This window comes from Monodon monoceros, unplaced genomic scaffold (assembly GCF_005190385.1).
Source record: "Monodon monoceros isolate NGI ecotype Baffin Bay Population unplaced genomic scaffold, NGI_Narwhal_1 Super_Scaffold_3, whole genome shotgun sequence".
Classification (NCBI taxonomy): Eukaryota; Metazoa; Chordata; class Mammalia; order Artiodactyla; family Monodontidae; genus Monodon; species Monodon monoceros.
In genome coordinates this window covers 80,190,967-80,206,296 of record NW_021703780.1, presented here as the reverse complement: position 1 = coordinate 80,206,296, position 15,330 = coordinate 80,190,967, and the positions used below count along the sequence as shown (strand labels likewise).

At 38.4% G+C, this 15,330-nt stretch overlaps 1 protein-coding gene across 2 annotated transcripts in view; it reads left to right on the top strand.

Annotated features, from left to right (window-relative positions):
- The window catches only part of SUCLG2 (succinate-CoA ligase GDP-forming beta subunit), a 370,032-nt gene that overhangs the window by 57,727 nt on the left and 296,975 nt on the right, over positions 1–15,330 (top strand). For both annotated transcript variants that reach the window (XM_029244398.1, XM_029244400.1), the window contains exon 2: positions 1,927–2,068. In XM_029244398.1, the coding sequence (XP_029100231.1) occupies positions 1,927–2,068 (142 nt within the window). The remainder of the gene's footprint in view (positions 1–1,926; positions 2,069–15,330) is intronic.

The following is a 15,330-nucleotide window of genomic DNA, read 5'->3' as shown; positions in this document are numbered from 1 at the left end:
GTGGTCCCAGAATATGACACATATCATGTTCAATCTCTTCTTTCTTTAGGGGGCTTTTACTAAATGCCTCAAACTGAATTTTTTCTTGGCATGTTACATGAGGTGCTATTAAGACTACTAAATTGACGAGTACATTCATTTTTGAATTGTTGTGTTTTTCAAATTACTAATATTTCATCAAGACTTAAAAATTCAGAAATAAGAGTAACAAATCATATACAGTTAACAAATTATATACAGTAAACAGTTGTGAGCACTGCTTGTCTGACAGTTTATTTTTATCTTAGCATTTTCTGTTTCTAAAGAAGAAGTGCAAGCAACTTCAGTTTTAATAACATCATTACCAATATTTATAAGGATGGAACAAAGGCAGAGCTTGAGGCTTGATCATGTTGAAATTTGAATTTTTTTACAAGTGTGTGTAAATTATTTTAGATCTGAAGGACTTTTACTTTTTTTAGAGAAAGTCAGTTTCTGGAAATGAAAAGTTATCTATATCGGGACAAAAAAGACAAAAGGCAGGATTTATTTATTTGGCTATCTAGCTGGTAATTTTTTAGTATCTTCTGTATGCCAAGCACTATCACATTCTTCATAAAGACACAAAGAAATTGAAGGCACACTCTGTCCTTGAGTAGAACCCAGTCTTGCTCTAAGGTTCTGGAGCCTCTTTGGAATGCCTCTCTTCCAAAAGAGCTTCATGAGTGCGTTGTAGCTTGGAGATGCCAGAAGAACATGCCATTTTTAAGGACACATTAAAGGTCCTGAAAGCTAGTGGTTCCATGTGGTAAAGCCCTGTGGGCCTCAGTTTATGGTCTGCATGATACTGCTCGGACATCCACTGAGGTCCTTGACTGAAGCCGCTAGGAGGTATGTCAGGTGATCTTCCACCACCAGTATTGTGAGCCAGTTGTGTGATTGATTTTTTGGTTGGTTTGTGCATTAATGGCATCGTTATCTTACCTCTAGTGAACTGTGGTTCCTTTGCATCATAACTCATGGATAGAAATGAAACTAAGTGTATTCATTTTTTTCTTTTCTTTTAAAAACAGGGCTTATGGATTTGATAGGGAATGTCGATCTTATTCTAAAGCATGAGAAGAATTTATTTGTTCATGTCACTCCGTCCTTTGATTATTTTCTTCCAGCACAAATATAAACTAATTGATTAGTGCATATTGGAAAACCACTTTCACATGATTCTTACGCAGAGTTACTTTAATACACAAATTGCAGTTTTTAGGAACTAGTAGTTTCATTAATGGTGACTTTTTCAGGTTACTGTACTCAACTTTGGCGTGTGAAAGAGATAATCTCATTAAACACATAATGACTGTACCTAGAGTCCATTAAAAACCACAACAAAGAGGTGGATTAGTCTGTGGCCCATTGACCTCAAAGAGTTGAAACAAATTTCCTGAGATACCTTATGATGATTCATGCTGTGTGTACAGTTATTAAAATAATGCTTTGAGCTTTGTTTGGAGTGGAGATGGGGGAAAGCACATGCTATATAACAGAGTCCTTAACATTTTTTAAAGTAACTTTTTACTGAAGTCCTTATAGACTCACAGGGAGCTGCAAAAATAGTGCAAGAGTACACAGGTGTACTCTTCCCCCAGCGTCCCCTAGTGTTGACATCTTACATGGTTTGAGTACAGTATCAAAACCAGGAAATTGACCTTGGTACATTCCTGTTAACTAAATTACAGACCTTATTCATTCAGGGGTGTGTGTAGTTGTCCTTAACATTTTTGATTAGAAAAACAAGCATGAAGAATTCATTATAGATTTTTTTTTCTTTTGCCTCCAAAATCTCTGTTGCCGATTGCCTTCTGAGGGTACCTGTAAGACTGGCCCTATAAGTTGACTGTTATTTTTCATGCTGTTGTTAAGTGTCCTTATCTGTCTCCCCAATTTCTCTAGGTGGTTCAGTTAACCCCCAGAAGATGGTTGAACCTGCACGAATACCAGAGCAAGAAACTAATGTCTGACAACGGAGTGAAAGTTCAAAGATTCTTTGTAGCAGACACTGACAATGAAGCTCTGGAGGCTGCTAAGAGACTAAGTAAGCTAATTCATAGTAGGTGAAGTACGCTTGGCCAAATTAGTGAATTCACAGGTAGTGGTTTCCCACTAGTTAAATTTCTTTGTCACCGGTTATACTAACAGTGACAGGTACAGTGTAGAACTTTGAGTTGCAAGGGCAAAATGCCCAATTAAGAAAACTTTATTCTGTTACATGAGATAGCAGCATATGGGGTGCCACTCTATGGTAATTTTTCCAAGTCTCTCAGTCACCGTTTCACCTAGTTCTCTTATCTGTGGTTTAGTGGCTGCAAGAAAATTGGTTGAAGAGTGTAAAGTGTCAGAGAGAAGCCCGTTGCAGGGTAAGTCAGGCAAGACAGTTGGCATCCTTTATTAAGCCTCTTAGAACATGCGGAAAGTTTCCTCTGAGTGACTGGAGGAGAGAAAGGGAAGAATGTGCATTTTGAAGTCCTTTTTTGTTTTTTTTTACATCTTTACTGGAGTATAATTGCTTTACAATGGTGTGTTAGCTTCTGCTTTATAAGAAAGTGAATCAGTTATACATATACATATGTTCCCATATCTCTTCCCTCTTGCGTCTCCCTCCCTCCCACCCTCCCCATCCCATCCCTCCAGGCGGCCGCAAAGCACCGAGCTGATCTCCCTGTGCTATGCAGCTGCTTCTGCTGACTTTGGTTCAGTGTTTTGCCCTTTCATTTATCAGCTCTGTAACTTTGCGTAAGTACCTTTTCTGTGCCTCAGTTTCCTTGTCTGTAAATCAGTGCTAATGTGTTTACCTCCCAAAGCTGTTTAGAGCCTTTAAGGGAGACTGCACACTGGTACATGGTAGAAAATCTAATCAGTTTCCCTAGTTATAGATTGAGAAATTAGGACTCAGATTTTGCTGTTTTTCAGTGAATATTCCTCCTTTTGCCATATAGACTCTCTCGTTGTCAGTCTGGATTAGCATTGTCCATTAGAAATATAATGTGAGCCACACAAGTATTTTAAAATTTTCTAAATCACCTTAATAAAAATAAAAAGAAACAGGTGAAATAAATTTTAATAATATATTTTGTTTACCCCAGTATATCCAAAATATTATCATTTCAAAATGTAATTAATATAAAACAATTTTCAAGGGGTTATTTTATATTCTATTTTTGTGCTAATGCTCACAAATCTGATTTATATATTACATCACGAGGACATCTCATTTCACAGCAGCCACATTTCAGGTGTTTGAAAGACACATGCTGTCTTGTGGCTACCCTGTCGGACAGTGCAGATCTGGACTCTAGAAGGATGTGCATGTGCATTCTTTGCCTGCAATCTTGGAGAGCAGTTGTTTGCCATTAAAAAAGAAAGCATAGACCATCTGCTCACTGGCCTTTCCCAGGCAGCCGTAGAAAAGTTTGAGAGTGCTCTGTATTTCACTTTTCCAATTTTCTGTACTCTTTTAAGAGTAGGCGATGAGGTGCTTCAATTAGTAATTGTTCTTTTATCTCCCTTTCAGAGTTCCCCCTGGTGCTTATACGCCAGATCCTTTCTGTTATTTCAGTTGAAATGTATATTTATTTTTTCTTTCAACAAATAGTTATTGTCAACCACGTGTTTTAGGCCTGGTGGATGCAGCTGTGGAAGATGAGCAAGCCCTTTTTCTTCTTCGAAGTTACATTCTAGAAAGGAACAAATTTGTAATTTTCAGATGCTAAAATTGAAATTGAGAGTCTATCTATCTATCTATATATATATATATATATTTTTTTTTTGGCGGTACGCGGGCCTCTCACTGTCGTGGCCTCTCCCGTTGCGGAGCACAGGCTCCGGACGCACAGGCCCAGCGGCCATGGCTCACGGGACCAGCCGCTCCGCGGCATGTGGGATCCTCCCGGACCGGGGCACGAACCCGTGTCCCCTGCATCGGCAGGCGGACTCTCAACCACTGCGCTACCAGGGAAGCCGGAGAGCAGTCTATATTTTAAGAAATGAAAATTGGTTTTATTCTCAAGAACTATCAAAATTGGTTTTTATGGTTTAAAAAAAAAACAGTAAAATTAGACTTAAACCTGGATGAGAGTTCCGCAGTGAACTGTGGTAATAGACTCAGTAAAGGTTAGTATTCTAACATCATTACATGAAAGGATCGTTTTTGTTTTATACTCCTCTGGTTTGGGGATTGGGTAATGAGAGCAAGAAGTGTGGAGTTCAGGTTGGTCTTTGGTCTTCATTTTCCCTATTATTTTCTTAAATGTGCTGACACACTAGTAGTCCAGGTCTAAGGATCCTTCTTAAGGGAATTCTGGAAGCCAGCTGCTTACCCCCCACCCGCCTTAAGTGGAGCAAGGCTAAGAGAATTTACCATTCAGATTTTCAAAGAGATTTGGACTTAACCGGACTAATTAGCGTCTTAGTCATGGATTTGTTTTATAAGCATTTATTTAGCCACCACTTTGTGGGTGGGAATTGTATACTGTGTTTGTCAGACAGGATTTTTGCTCTGGAAGAATTAGCAAGGTGATATTTATATGCCAAGGCAGGGTGGACAGAGGGGAAGAGATAGACAGTGAAGCAAGTTTAAATAAAAGAAAGTTAAATTAAAAAATGAAAATCAACTTTTAAAAAAGACATTTTGGTTCCTGAGGAGTGGTTTTTAAGGAGAATGAAACTGGATTGAGAATGATGTGGCTGCATGTGTGCCTTGGCCTGTGCATACCTGTGATCATCCTTTAGATGGGGTGGCCCTGGGAAGGCCTCACTGTGATCCTGCTTAGAGCTAAAAGAGAATTTAGAGAACTAATCCGAGCACCTCATTTTCTGAATGAATGTAATCCTCCTCTTACTCAGTAAGTCGTTTTGGGAGAAGGAAGATCTCTGATTTTTGTTGTTGAGTAGACAGTTTTGGTCACAGGGGAAATTTATAGTACTGGAGAAGGAGATGGTACCAAGTGTAGTTGGTTAAACATGAAACAAGTTGATAGTAAATATGAAAGGAGGTATGCACATCATTGAGATTGCTTGGAGTGAGCAAAACGAAAAGAAGCTGGCAAAACTTCACCCTGTTTATGTTCTTGTCTCTGTAAGATTGACAAAACCAACAGCACAATTGGGAGTTTTACCAAGGAGATTTGAGGTTAAGGTTGAAGCTGGATCACACATATGTCTTTCTGACTGTCCTGAAAATGAGACCTCCACTTTATAATTACAGTATTTTAATGGGAAAAAATTACATAGAAGAATAATATGTGTAACGTGCAGTAAGTGCTATATAAGATTTTATTGTTGTCATCGTCGGCAGCAGCAGCATATAATTCCAAAGGGTTCACTGCTGTCATGATGCAAATTCACAGACAAATCAGAGACATCTCATAATGAGTATCCTGTCGATTGTATGTTCGGAGAGTTCACATTATACTTTGCAAAGTTTGTAAATGATTGAAATGTATTTGCTTACCTTTTTACTTTATTGATATTTGAATATGTCTTGAAATAAAATGACATTTTATAAAATATTTTGAAAATAAATACTGATATTAGCCATGCCTGTGATTTCCATTGTAATCTCTGTGTAGATCATCTTACAAATCTCTTTCTTAGTGTTTAAAGTCACATTGCTGGTTTTCTGTTTGCCATCTACTTAAGGGTGTCTCTGTCTTTCCTGGCCCAGATGGAGCTTGTCATCTCTTGGTTGCTCCAAACTCCTTCTCCCTCTTAGCTCTTCCTACTTACCCAGCTGAGATATCCCTGTGTCATCTTTAATGCTTCTCATGTCTGTCATATTCAGTCATTTGCCAAAGCCTGCCATTTTTAGTGCAGCGTCATTGTTTTGCTAAAGCAACTAAACAGGCAAGATAAGGTTAAAAACTTGCCAAGGTTGTGCAGCTAATAATTGACAAAGATGGGATTTCTACCCAGCCAGGTTGGATTTAATCTCTTCTCCAAGCATTTTTCCTCTTTGCTAACTTGATGATTTTCTTCTTGGGAGATTTTAATATGTGAGTCAGCATTTTTAAGATAGGAAATGCATATTAATAAGATTAGAAGATTGAATTAAAACTAGATGTGGCAGGTTCTAAGGCACAATTTATAGAAACTGTGTAATCTGAAGATATTTTCTTAAGGATTCATTTTGTTGTATCTCTTTGGGCAATAGAACGTTTGGCTGTGTAGTTATAGAAATCTTGTTAATTTGACCATTTGTTTCAAGTGGGTAATGCAAACCTTTTGTTTCTGAAACAATTCATAATGATAAGCTATTGAGCGAGATCCTCATTTTGTTGCACAGAAAATGAACTTACGTCTGATTGAGAGAGTAAATTTGGTTTGGTGAATTAAGTTTTTAATATATGGATAATATTCATTTCTGCAGCATTTTTTATGAGCTACCTTTTGTAATCACACTTTCAGGAAGGAGTTGTTTCCTTTGCGTATAATTTTCTCAGGAGATTTATTAATTATACGGATTTCTCCTGTATGGATTACATTTAATGTATACAGTCAGCAAATAATTACAGAATACCTATTGTGTGCATGACTAACTTTTATGTTGTGTTTCATTTCTCTTTAAAAATGAATGAAGGCAGGGCTTCCCTGGTGGCGCAGTGGTTGAGAGTCTGCCTGCCGATGCAGGGGACACGGGTTCGTGCCCCGGTCCGGGAAGATCCCACATGCCGCGGAGCGGCTGGGCCCGTGAGCCATGGCCGCTGGGCCTGCGCGTCCGGAGCCTGTGCTCCGCAAAGGGAGAGGCCACGACAGTGAGAGGCCTGTGTACCGCAAAACAAAAAAACCAAAACAAACAAACAAAAAATGAATGAAGGCATAAGTCTTTCACATAACTCAAAAGGCCTGTCTCAAAGATGTGTATAAAAGCATAGACAAAACTTATCTAGGACCACCACTTTTTAGTTTTTGGAATCTCCACAGTTTATTAATTATTCCATTCATATTGATATGAGACTCTCAACATTTGATTAAGCAAGAAGATTGTATTTCAAAAACTCAGTTTTGTTTCTTGTCGGGAAAGAAATTGAAATGTGAATGGAGAAATTAATCTTTTCTCAGCTAATGACATGCTTCCTAAAATGGAGATACGGAGCTTTTTATTGAACTCGGCCAGCTTTGGAGTGCTTTCAGCTACAACGTGTTTCCATTCGTCAATATGATGACTTATTCTTTTCATTTTATATAATCACATCCTAAAGCCTGGTGAATTACTTACACCATTAAGGAGTTGTACTTTATATAAAAAGGGAACTGCTGCCCATTGACTACTGATTGACATGTACTGTTAATCCTGTAGGCAATTAAATGCATAGTAAGCCTCCTTGATTGTTGTGGCTTTGTCATATCACATTATGTGGTTAGGATCTTGCAAAAAGATCTTATAACCTTTGTGTTGAGATGGTGGTCATTATTGTCTTACAATGATAGGTGAGGATAAAACTGATTACTCTGTAGTAAATCTTCTTTTTACCACCGTATCAGCTGTCCATTATTTTGAACCTGCAGTCAAGAATGCAATTGCAAGGTTGCTGACAAATGCGGGCCATCAGAGGTTGAAACAGTGTCTACTTTCTAGGAATTGTGGTGGTGACTCATCCAGACAGAAGGTGCTTATCGTAGGTCCTGAGACAAGTAAATGCTCAATAAATATTATTGTTACTCACAAAATTTTCATTTGCCCGTGTTTACTTACAAATGCTCCCTAAAAGAACACCTGAATTGACCTTAAAGGCTTTCCCTGGCTATGTTTATTAAGAGCATCCCGTTCAACAAATTGTAACCTTTAATAATATTTCCTATTGAATATATTTTGCAAAGAGATTCACCCTTTTTTATAAAATGTTCTTTTCTCTTCTTCCTAAGTCTGCACATATAAATGGGCTTGCCTGGTCATCTCCCTAGAATTCCTCTTTGCTAGAATGTCTTTTCCTAATTGTCTTGTGCTGTTCACTGAATAGAAGTAGCAGGAGACCCATCAAGTGAAAGGTGAAATTAAGACAGGTTGTGGGCAGGCAGGCTTTATGGGAGTGAACATTTAGCTTCCTGTCAGTTTCCTTAGAAACAAATGAGAACAGGGCTTTGAAAGTCTATACCTCAACTTGAATTTTGGCTAAGGCAAGGATTAGTTCTTCTCACATTTTAACCAATAAAAATAATAGTGGTGGGATTTAACCTTTGGCCTCTTGCCATGTTTCTGGCATCATGGTGAGCATTTTGTAAGTGTGATTTCATGTAATCCTCATTTAAACCAAAGGGGCTTTCCTTTTGGAACTGGTTCCAAATATCACCATATCCTGTGTGTCTATGATTGTGTATTCACGGTGACTAACATAATTTTATTCAGTCTTTTCAGTTTGTCATTTATGGACTTATTAATTTTTTTTAAAGGTACCTCATTATGAATGAACAAAGAAGTTATGTACATGGTCTCGTTTTCCAGGTCTTTCCTATGAATTATTTGTGCCTGAGGTCTTTGACTCACCCCAGTGTATATCGTGGTAGTTCTAAATCTACAGAAGATACCTTATGGGGTTATAAATGTAGAAAAGCTTTGCCTGGGGTAAGTAGGCTTAAAAGCTAGCTTCTTATTATCCATCTGTCTGGACATATTGGCCTCTTTAAAGAAATCTTAAACATAAACAGATAAATCTCTTTTGATTATCAAAGGAATATGCTTATTATTTTGATTTTGGAAAATAAAGAAAAGCACAAAGAAGGAAAAACCTCCTATAATCCCATTACCCAGAGAGAACCTGCCTTAAGATCAACATATTTCCCTCCATTTTTCTTCTGCATTCATTCAGTCAGCAACATTTATTTCTGTGCACATATTTACATAAATATAATTGAGAGAGAATGTTTGTTTTTAACTCTGGGAAAATACTATGCATATAGTTTTGTGTCCTACTTTTAAAAGTCCATATAATCACATGAGCATTACCTAAATATTAAATATGTTTTTCAGAAATATTATTGTAATGGTTGTATGGTAATCCCTAGATTGACTATATTATTTCCCACTGTGACTTACTTAGATTGTTTTTTCTGTTTTTGTATGTTAGGGAATTCTAGCTTATGTAACTTATAAACTGCCCAGTTCTCAGTAGCTTGATACAATAAGGAGTTCTTGGTCACATAAGAATCCAATATGGTGTTCTTGCTCTGCCTGTAAGTGGTGACTCACAGATCCTTCATCATTTCACTCTGTCCTCTTCAACACGTGTGTCTCAAAGATGACCTGGGGATTGTGTTTGTTTCAGTCATGTAAGAGGGGAAAAGAGCATGGAGGATTGCGTGTGGAAGTTTTGCACATACTGCATCACTTCAGCTCACATTCTATTGGCTAAAATTCATCAGATGGTCACAGTGAACTGCAAGAGAGACTGGGAAATACAGTCTCAATGCATGCGTAGGAAGAAGAGGAAATGGGTTTGGTGATCCTGGTAGCAGTCTCTGTAGCTTTTAGAATTTGGGGGAAATTTGTCTCTGCTTCTTGGCTTAGAACGAGCATGGACTGTACAGTCAGAACATCATCCCAGGTCTTCTTTGGTTACTTAAGCCACAATTTACTTGACTATAAAATTGAGGCTAATAATACGTATGTCAAGGAATGATTCAGATTAAAAAAAAAGACAAACATAGCACGTGCCTCATATAAACGAGGTGCTCGCCAATTTACCTTCCTTCTTTCCTTCCTTCTTTTTTGGTCTGAACTAAGTGAATGTTTCAAGCCATCATAAAAGACATATAATAACAGCTATTAAAAACGTCAACAGCAGATAAAAAACAAACAATGCTCAGTGCTTTTGCAAATAACACTGGAGTGTTGAACTATATTTAGTGTACAGCTCGTGAGATGATTTGATAATGAATATATTACTCATATACTGTTGGTTGATATTTTCTAGGGAGATGGAGCTATGTGAAGTCAAAAGTTGCATAATTTTGAAAGAAAATGAAAACCGTTCTTTCGTTACATTGCAACAGAATAAATATTACCTAAGGAATTAATGCTTTTAAGAGGCTACGCTGTTCCCCAAGGTGGTTGTTACAGGAGTTGGCAGTGTTTAACAGATGTTCATAAATAGTACTAAGGCTCCACTTGAGTTTTCTAGGTTACTTACAAAAAAGTCAGGAAGTGAACTGAAAAAATTTTAAATATATATATTGCTTGATCTACCATAGGATGGATGAAAACCAAATGAGTAAACAAGCTACCTCAATTATGTATCTTTTTCTCCTTTCATTCAACATGGAACAAGCTAAGGGATTTGTGAGTCTGTTATTTTTCTCAGATTAAATGTGGACCAAGTATTAGAATTTTTTTGTCTTTCTGAGCGAGTATACCAGCCGCTTCAGTATGCGGGGAAAGAAGTATATGGGATGTGGATAACAGGGGGAAAATAACAGTGCTAAAAGTATTTGATATGCAAAAATCAGACTGTTCCCAGAGTCTTCAGGTGCAAGGTGTAGCACTGAAAAACAACTTTACATAAATATATATTTTCTTTATAGATAACCTACATGTGTATCATAAACATGAGAAAAATCTTCATCCCTTCACTTTCTTATTGCTCAGAATCCCTTACTACTTTTCCCTGTTTGCGGATTCACAATTAGAAATTCCCTTCAATTCCTCGTTTACTGAGTGTTTTTTTTATAATGATAAAAAAATTGATGCCAAATAGTATCGTGCATTTTCTGTACCTATTTAGAAAATCACTTTTTTTTCTTTTTAATTTATTAATTTATTGAATTAACATTGATTGAATTTTGAATGTTGAACCAGACTTGCATTCTTGGAATGAACCTGCTTGGTCAAGGTATATGATCTTTTATTTATTATTGAATTCTGTAATAAATATTTTGTTTGGTATTTTTGTGTCTGTGTCTCTGAGGGCCGTTGGTCTCTACTTGTTTTTGTAATGTCTCTCTGTGGCTTTGCTATTAGGATAATGTTGGCTGCATAAAATGAAAAAAAGAGCCAACCCACCCCTTGCCCCCTCCTCTGGCAACCACCAATTTGTTCTTTGTATCTTTGAGTATGGTTTTGTTTTTTCTTTTTTTAGATTCCATGTGTAAGTGAGATCATATGGTATTTGTCTTTTTCGGTCTGACTACTTCACTGAGCATAAGAACCTCAGGGTCCATGCATGTTGTCATAAATGACAGGATCTCCTTCTTTTTAATGGCTGAATAATATTCTGTTTTACATACACGTGTATGACATCACATATCCTTTATCTAGTCATGTGTCTATGGACAATTAGGTTGTGTCCAAGTCTTGGCTGTTTAGTGCTGCAGGGAACATGGGGGTGCATATGTCTTTTCAAGTGAGTGTTTTTATTTCCTATGGGTAAATACCCAAAAGTGGAATTGCTGGATCATATAGTGCTTCTATTTTAAACTGTTTGATGAACTTCCATACTGTTTTTCATAGTGGCTGCACCAGTTTACATTCCCACCAGCAGTGCAGATGTTGTCGTCATATTGCTGTGGTTTTTGCTGTTATGGTGAGTGGTGTGCACCACATCTCAGTGTGCACGGGGTGGGGGCAGAGGCTGTCATTTAACTTGTGGTGTGTTGTTTCTCAGAAGGAGGAAGCACATGACTTATGAGACAGTTGTGGGCTGACCTCTCCACACAATACTCTTCATATAAGAAAGAGATTGTATGTGTTCCCATAAACCAGGACAGGTTTCAAGATTCATCTAGCATTTAACATTTTTTTAAGTGTCTCTAAGCGTAGATGACCATCCTTATTGGTTTGTCTGGATAGACTTAGATACATCTGTTGTTCCAGAACTATTATTAATAGCAATCACATTCACTCTCAAACTATCTTCATTTAAACAATAAGGTACATGATCACCTTACTTGTAGAGTAACTTTAAGAATGACTCCTTGATAGCAGTGGTCCTTTACTGAAGCCTGTTTTATGGAATGGATTATGATGGTTTTAAGTATTACCCCATTAATTCATGAAGCTTTTAAATGAAGAATGAAGAGGAGATGAAAGGACCTTCCTGATACTCTTAGGCAGCAGTCCCCAACCTTTTTGGCACCAGGGACTGGTTTTGTGGAAGACAGTTCTCCCACGGACCAGGGCAGGGGATGGTTCAGGATGATTCAAGCACATTACATTTATTGTGCACTTCATTTCTATTATTATTACATTGTAATATATAATGAAATAATTATACAACTCGCCATAATGCTGACAGGAGGTAGAGCTCAGGCAGTAATGCGAGCGATGGGGGGTGGCTGTAAATACAGATGAAGCTTCGCTTGCTCGCCCGTCACTCACCTCCTGCCGTGTTGCCTCATACCAGTCCGTGGCCTGGGGGTTGGGGACCCCTGCTCTTAGGGATGACTTCAGGAAGCCAGCGTATAAACACAGGACAAAGCTTAGTTCTCCATTCCAGGGCCAAGGGTGCTTCCCATTCATCTTTGCTTTCCTGGTACCCAGAGCATAGTATAGGTTCCATAAATGGTTACTGAATGGAAAAATTGGTAAGAGAACAAACACTCCAAGAAACCTTCCATCTAGGTTCACAGTTGCCAAGCAGGGCTTCTATGATGTACACACTCACTGGGTTTTCTCTTATGCCACTGGGTCATGTCCTTAAATTTGGCTTAGGGAGAAGGCAAAACTAAGGGAGCAGCAGCCCCATGGGCCATGGTGGAAAGGTGGGAGGTCATGACGGGAGATGTCAACCTGCCAGCTTTGCCTGCTGCCAGCTTTCTGGCAGAAATTAGTTTAGGATTTTCCTCAGGCTGGTCCTCCTGTCTAATGCCACTAAACAGCCTTGGCCAATATGTGGGGATGGTCAGGTCTTCTGATATTGCCAGGAGCAAGTCTGCTTAGACAAAGACAGCTTCACTTTCTGCCAGGTTCTCTCTGAGCTCTAGCAGGTCATGGTATTGATAGTCCCTATTTATATCACCCAGCTGTGCTTTCAGTTATAGCATCACTGGATGTTTGTTCATTTAAATTGAAAGGTACCTCAAGAATGCTCATTTCAGTGCCATTTTTTGTTACTTCATCTGCCTACTGATGGAAAAAAAATAAATATTGTACAGTATTATACAGTAGCTTTCCATCCTTGCCATAGTGTTGTGTTTATTACCCTTGGATAAAATAAGAGAGTGGACTGTAAGGAAACCAAGGAAGGACTCAAAAAACACTTGTAATTTAAGTAATCTTTTCTGTGTGATGTTAATTCATTTAACAGTGATTGGGTGCCTCAAATGATTCAGACACTGAGGTTGGTTGGGCACAAGGATGACTAAGAATAGTTGGTGCGTCTGAGGTGTTCACTGCCTTGTAGAGAGACTGATGCATACCCCTAGGAATGCAGTGATGGTAGAAGCATGGCTTAATGTTATGGGCACAGAGGGGAAAGGTGTACCAATCCCATTGTGGATGCTGGACGATCAGGGACGACTTCCTAGAAGAGGTGAAAAATTACATTTCCTTTTTGGCTCTTTATTAAATCTAATACATCTAATGAACAACTTTATTCTGACCCTAGAATGGAAACCTTGGCCTTATTTTTTTTCTCTTTGGTTCTGATGGAAATGATCTCTCAGAATGATTGGTGAGATATTGGTAATACTCGCTCTGAGGAGAGAAGCCATAACTTAGATCATTTTGTTATTTGTGTGTCAAGGTAGTTACTTGTAGGAAAGAGAGAAGTGTGCTGTCCAAGGGAAGTGTAGATGGCTGCCTTCTTAGATAGGATTCTGTGGACAGTGCCCTAAGGGATACTACTTTGAGTAAACTCCAGACCTCTCCTTGCCTTTGTAGGTTGTGAAACTTTTGGGAACCCAATCAGAATTCATCGGACTATAGAGGTTGGATACTAACCAACCAAATTTATGAGAATGATGTATAAACTAAAACCAAAAACGGAATGCTTTTCTTGCAACTGGAATGTCCATATCTGCCATCCTATTTAATGTCTTAGAAGGCAGACCTGTTGTTTTACCTTTACACAGGTTTTTCCCCTTCTCAAGCAGAAGAGTAAACTTCAACAGAAGCTGAGACTTTCATTTACTCATGGACTCAGTAAATATTTATTGGATGCATGTGCTAGGTGGTGGAAAATACAACAGCTAACATTGTCTTGAGAACTCCATGTATGTTTAATAACTGCTGTTAAATGCTTTGCCTGGGTTTTCTCATTGCATCTTCATAAGACATTTCTGAGATATGTCATCATCCTCATTCCTAGTTTATAAAAGAATCCTCTCAGAGGCCCCAGGTGGTCCATATAGGTTAGACTCTGAGGTCGCACCTTCTCTAACTGTACTGGTGGGCTTCACAAATTCCAGTCCAAATGAAGCACCTCTGAGTGACAGAAAAGCAAAGTCAAGGGCCCTTTACTTCTGAGCTCAAAGTCAAGGGACCAGGGCCTCTAGCATCGAGAGCCCTGTTCATAAGGTTGTTTGCCTTCACCCAGGGACTCTGATCCATCTTTTCATACCCTCTTGCTCCCTAAAGCTTCATGTAAAACACCCTAGACTGGGCAGGCCCCCACCAAAGCCCTCCCTTCCTGCTTGAGGCCAACCTGACATCCTATCTCCTGGGTTGATTTTATTAGTCAAAACTGTGAGGAGTGCTGGTGTGTCCACCTCCCCTGCCATGAATACTGTAAGCAGCTCCCATTAGCTGAACAAGGAACTGGGTCTGTCGTGTTTCGCATTACAAAGATATTCTCAATATAGAAACACATCCGCTGCCATGATTCAGTGCCTTTTAACTTCACAGTTGTTGGAGTTTAAAGGGGTCTTTTGTGAACATTGAAGTCCCTGAAGAAGGTGGACAGCTAAAATTTTCCAATAGGCCAGTAGTATAATAACTAATGATGGAGAATGGGCTACAGGTCTTTCATTGCTTCTGTTTTAACTTCTGTAGCTAAAAGGCCAAACAACTTTTTATTTGTTCAGCTTCCTTTGATTTAAACAAAGTAGTTTTAGTGGTGGTGGAGGGTTGTTAATAGGGGTTTGATAATGAGGTACTCTTTCATTTGGAAAATGTGATACAACTAAAGTCTTGTATAATTCTCTCTGGTTTTTATAAGCTTATGTCCAGCTAGCATTTCCCCCCCACACCCCATTAAATCCCTTTTGAACTTTTAATTTAAAAACTGTATCAGCGATGGATAAACATAATCTATAGTGCTACTATTGTATCAATTCTCACTTTCTGTTGTCAATAATAAAAATCTTTTACACTTCAGACCAGGAAGGTATCAGATTAACAGATTTTCTGAACCACTGGGCATCATTCAGTTG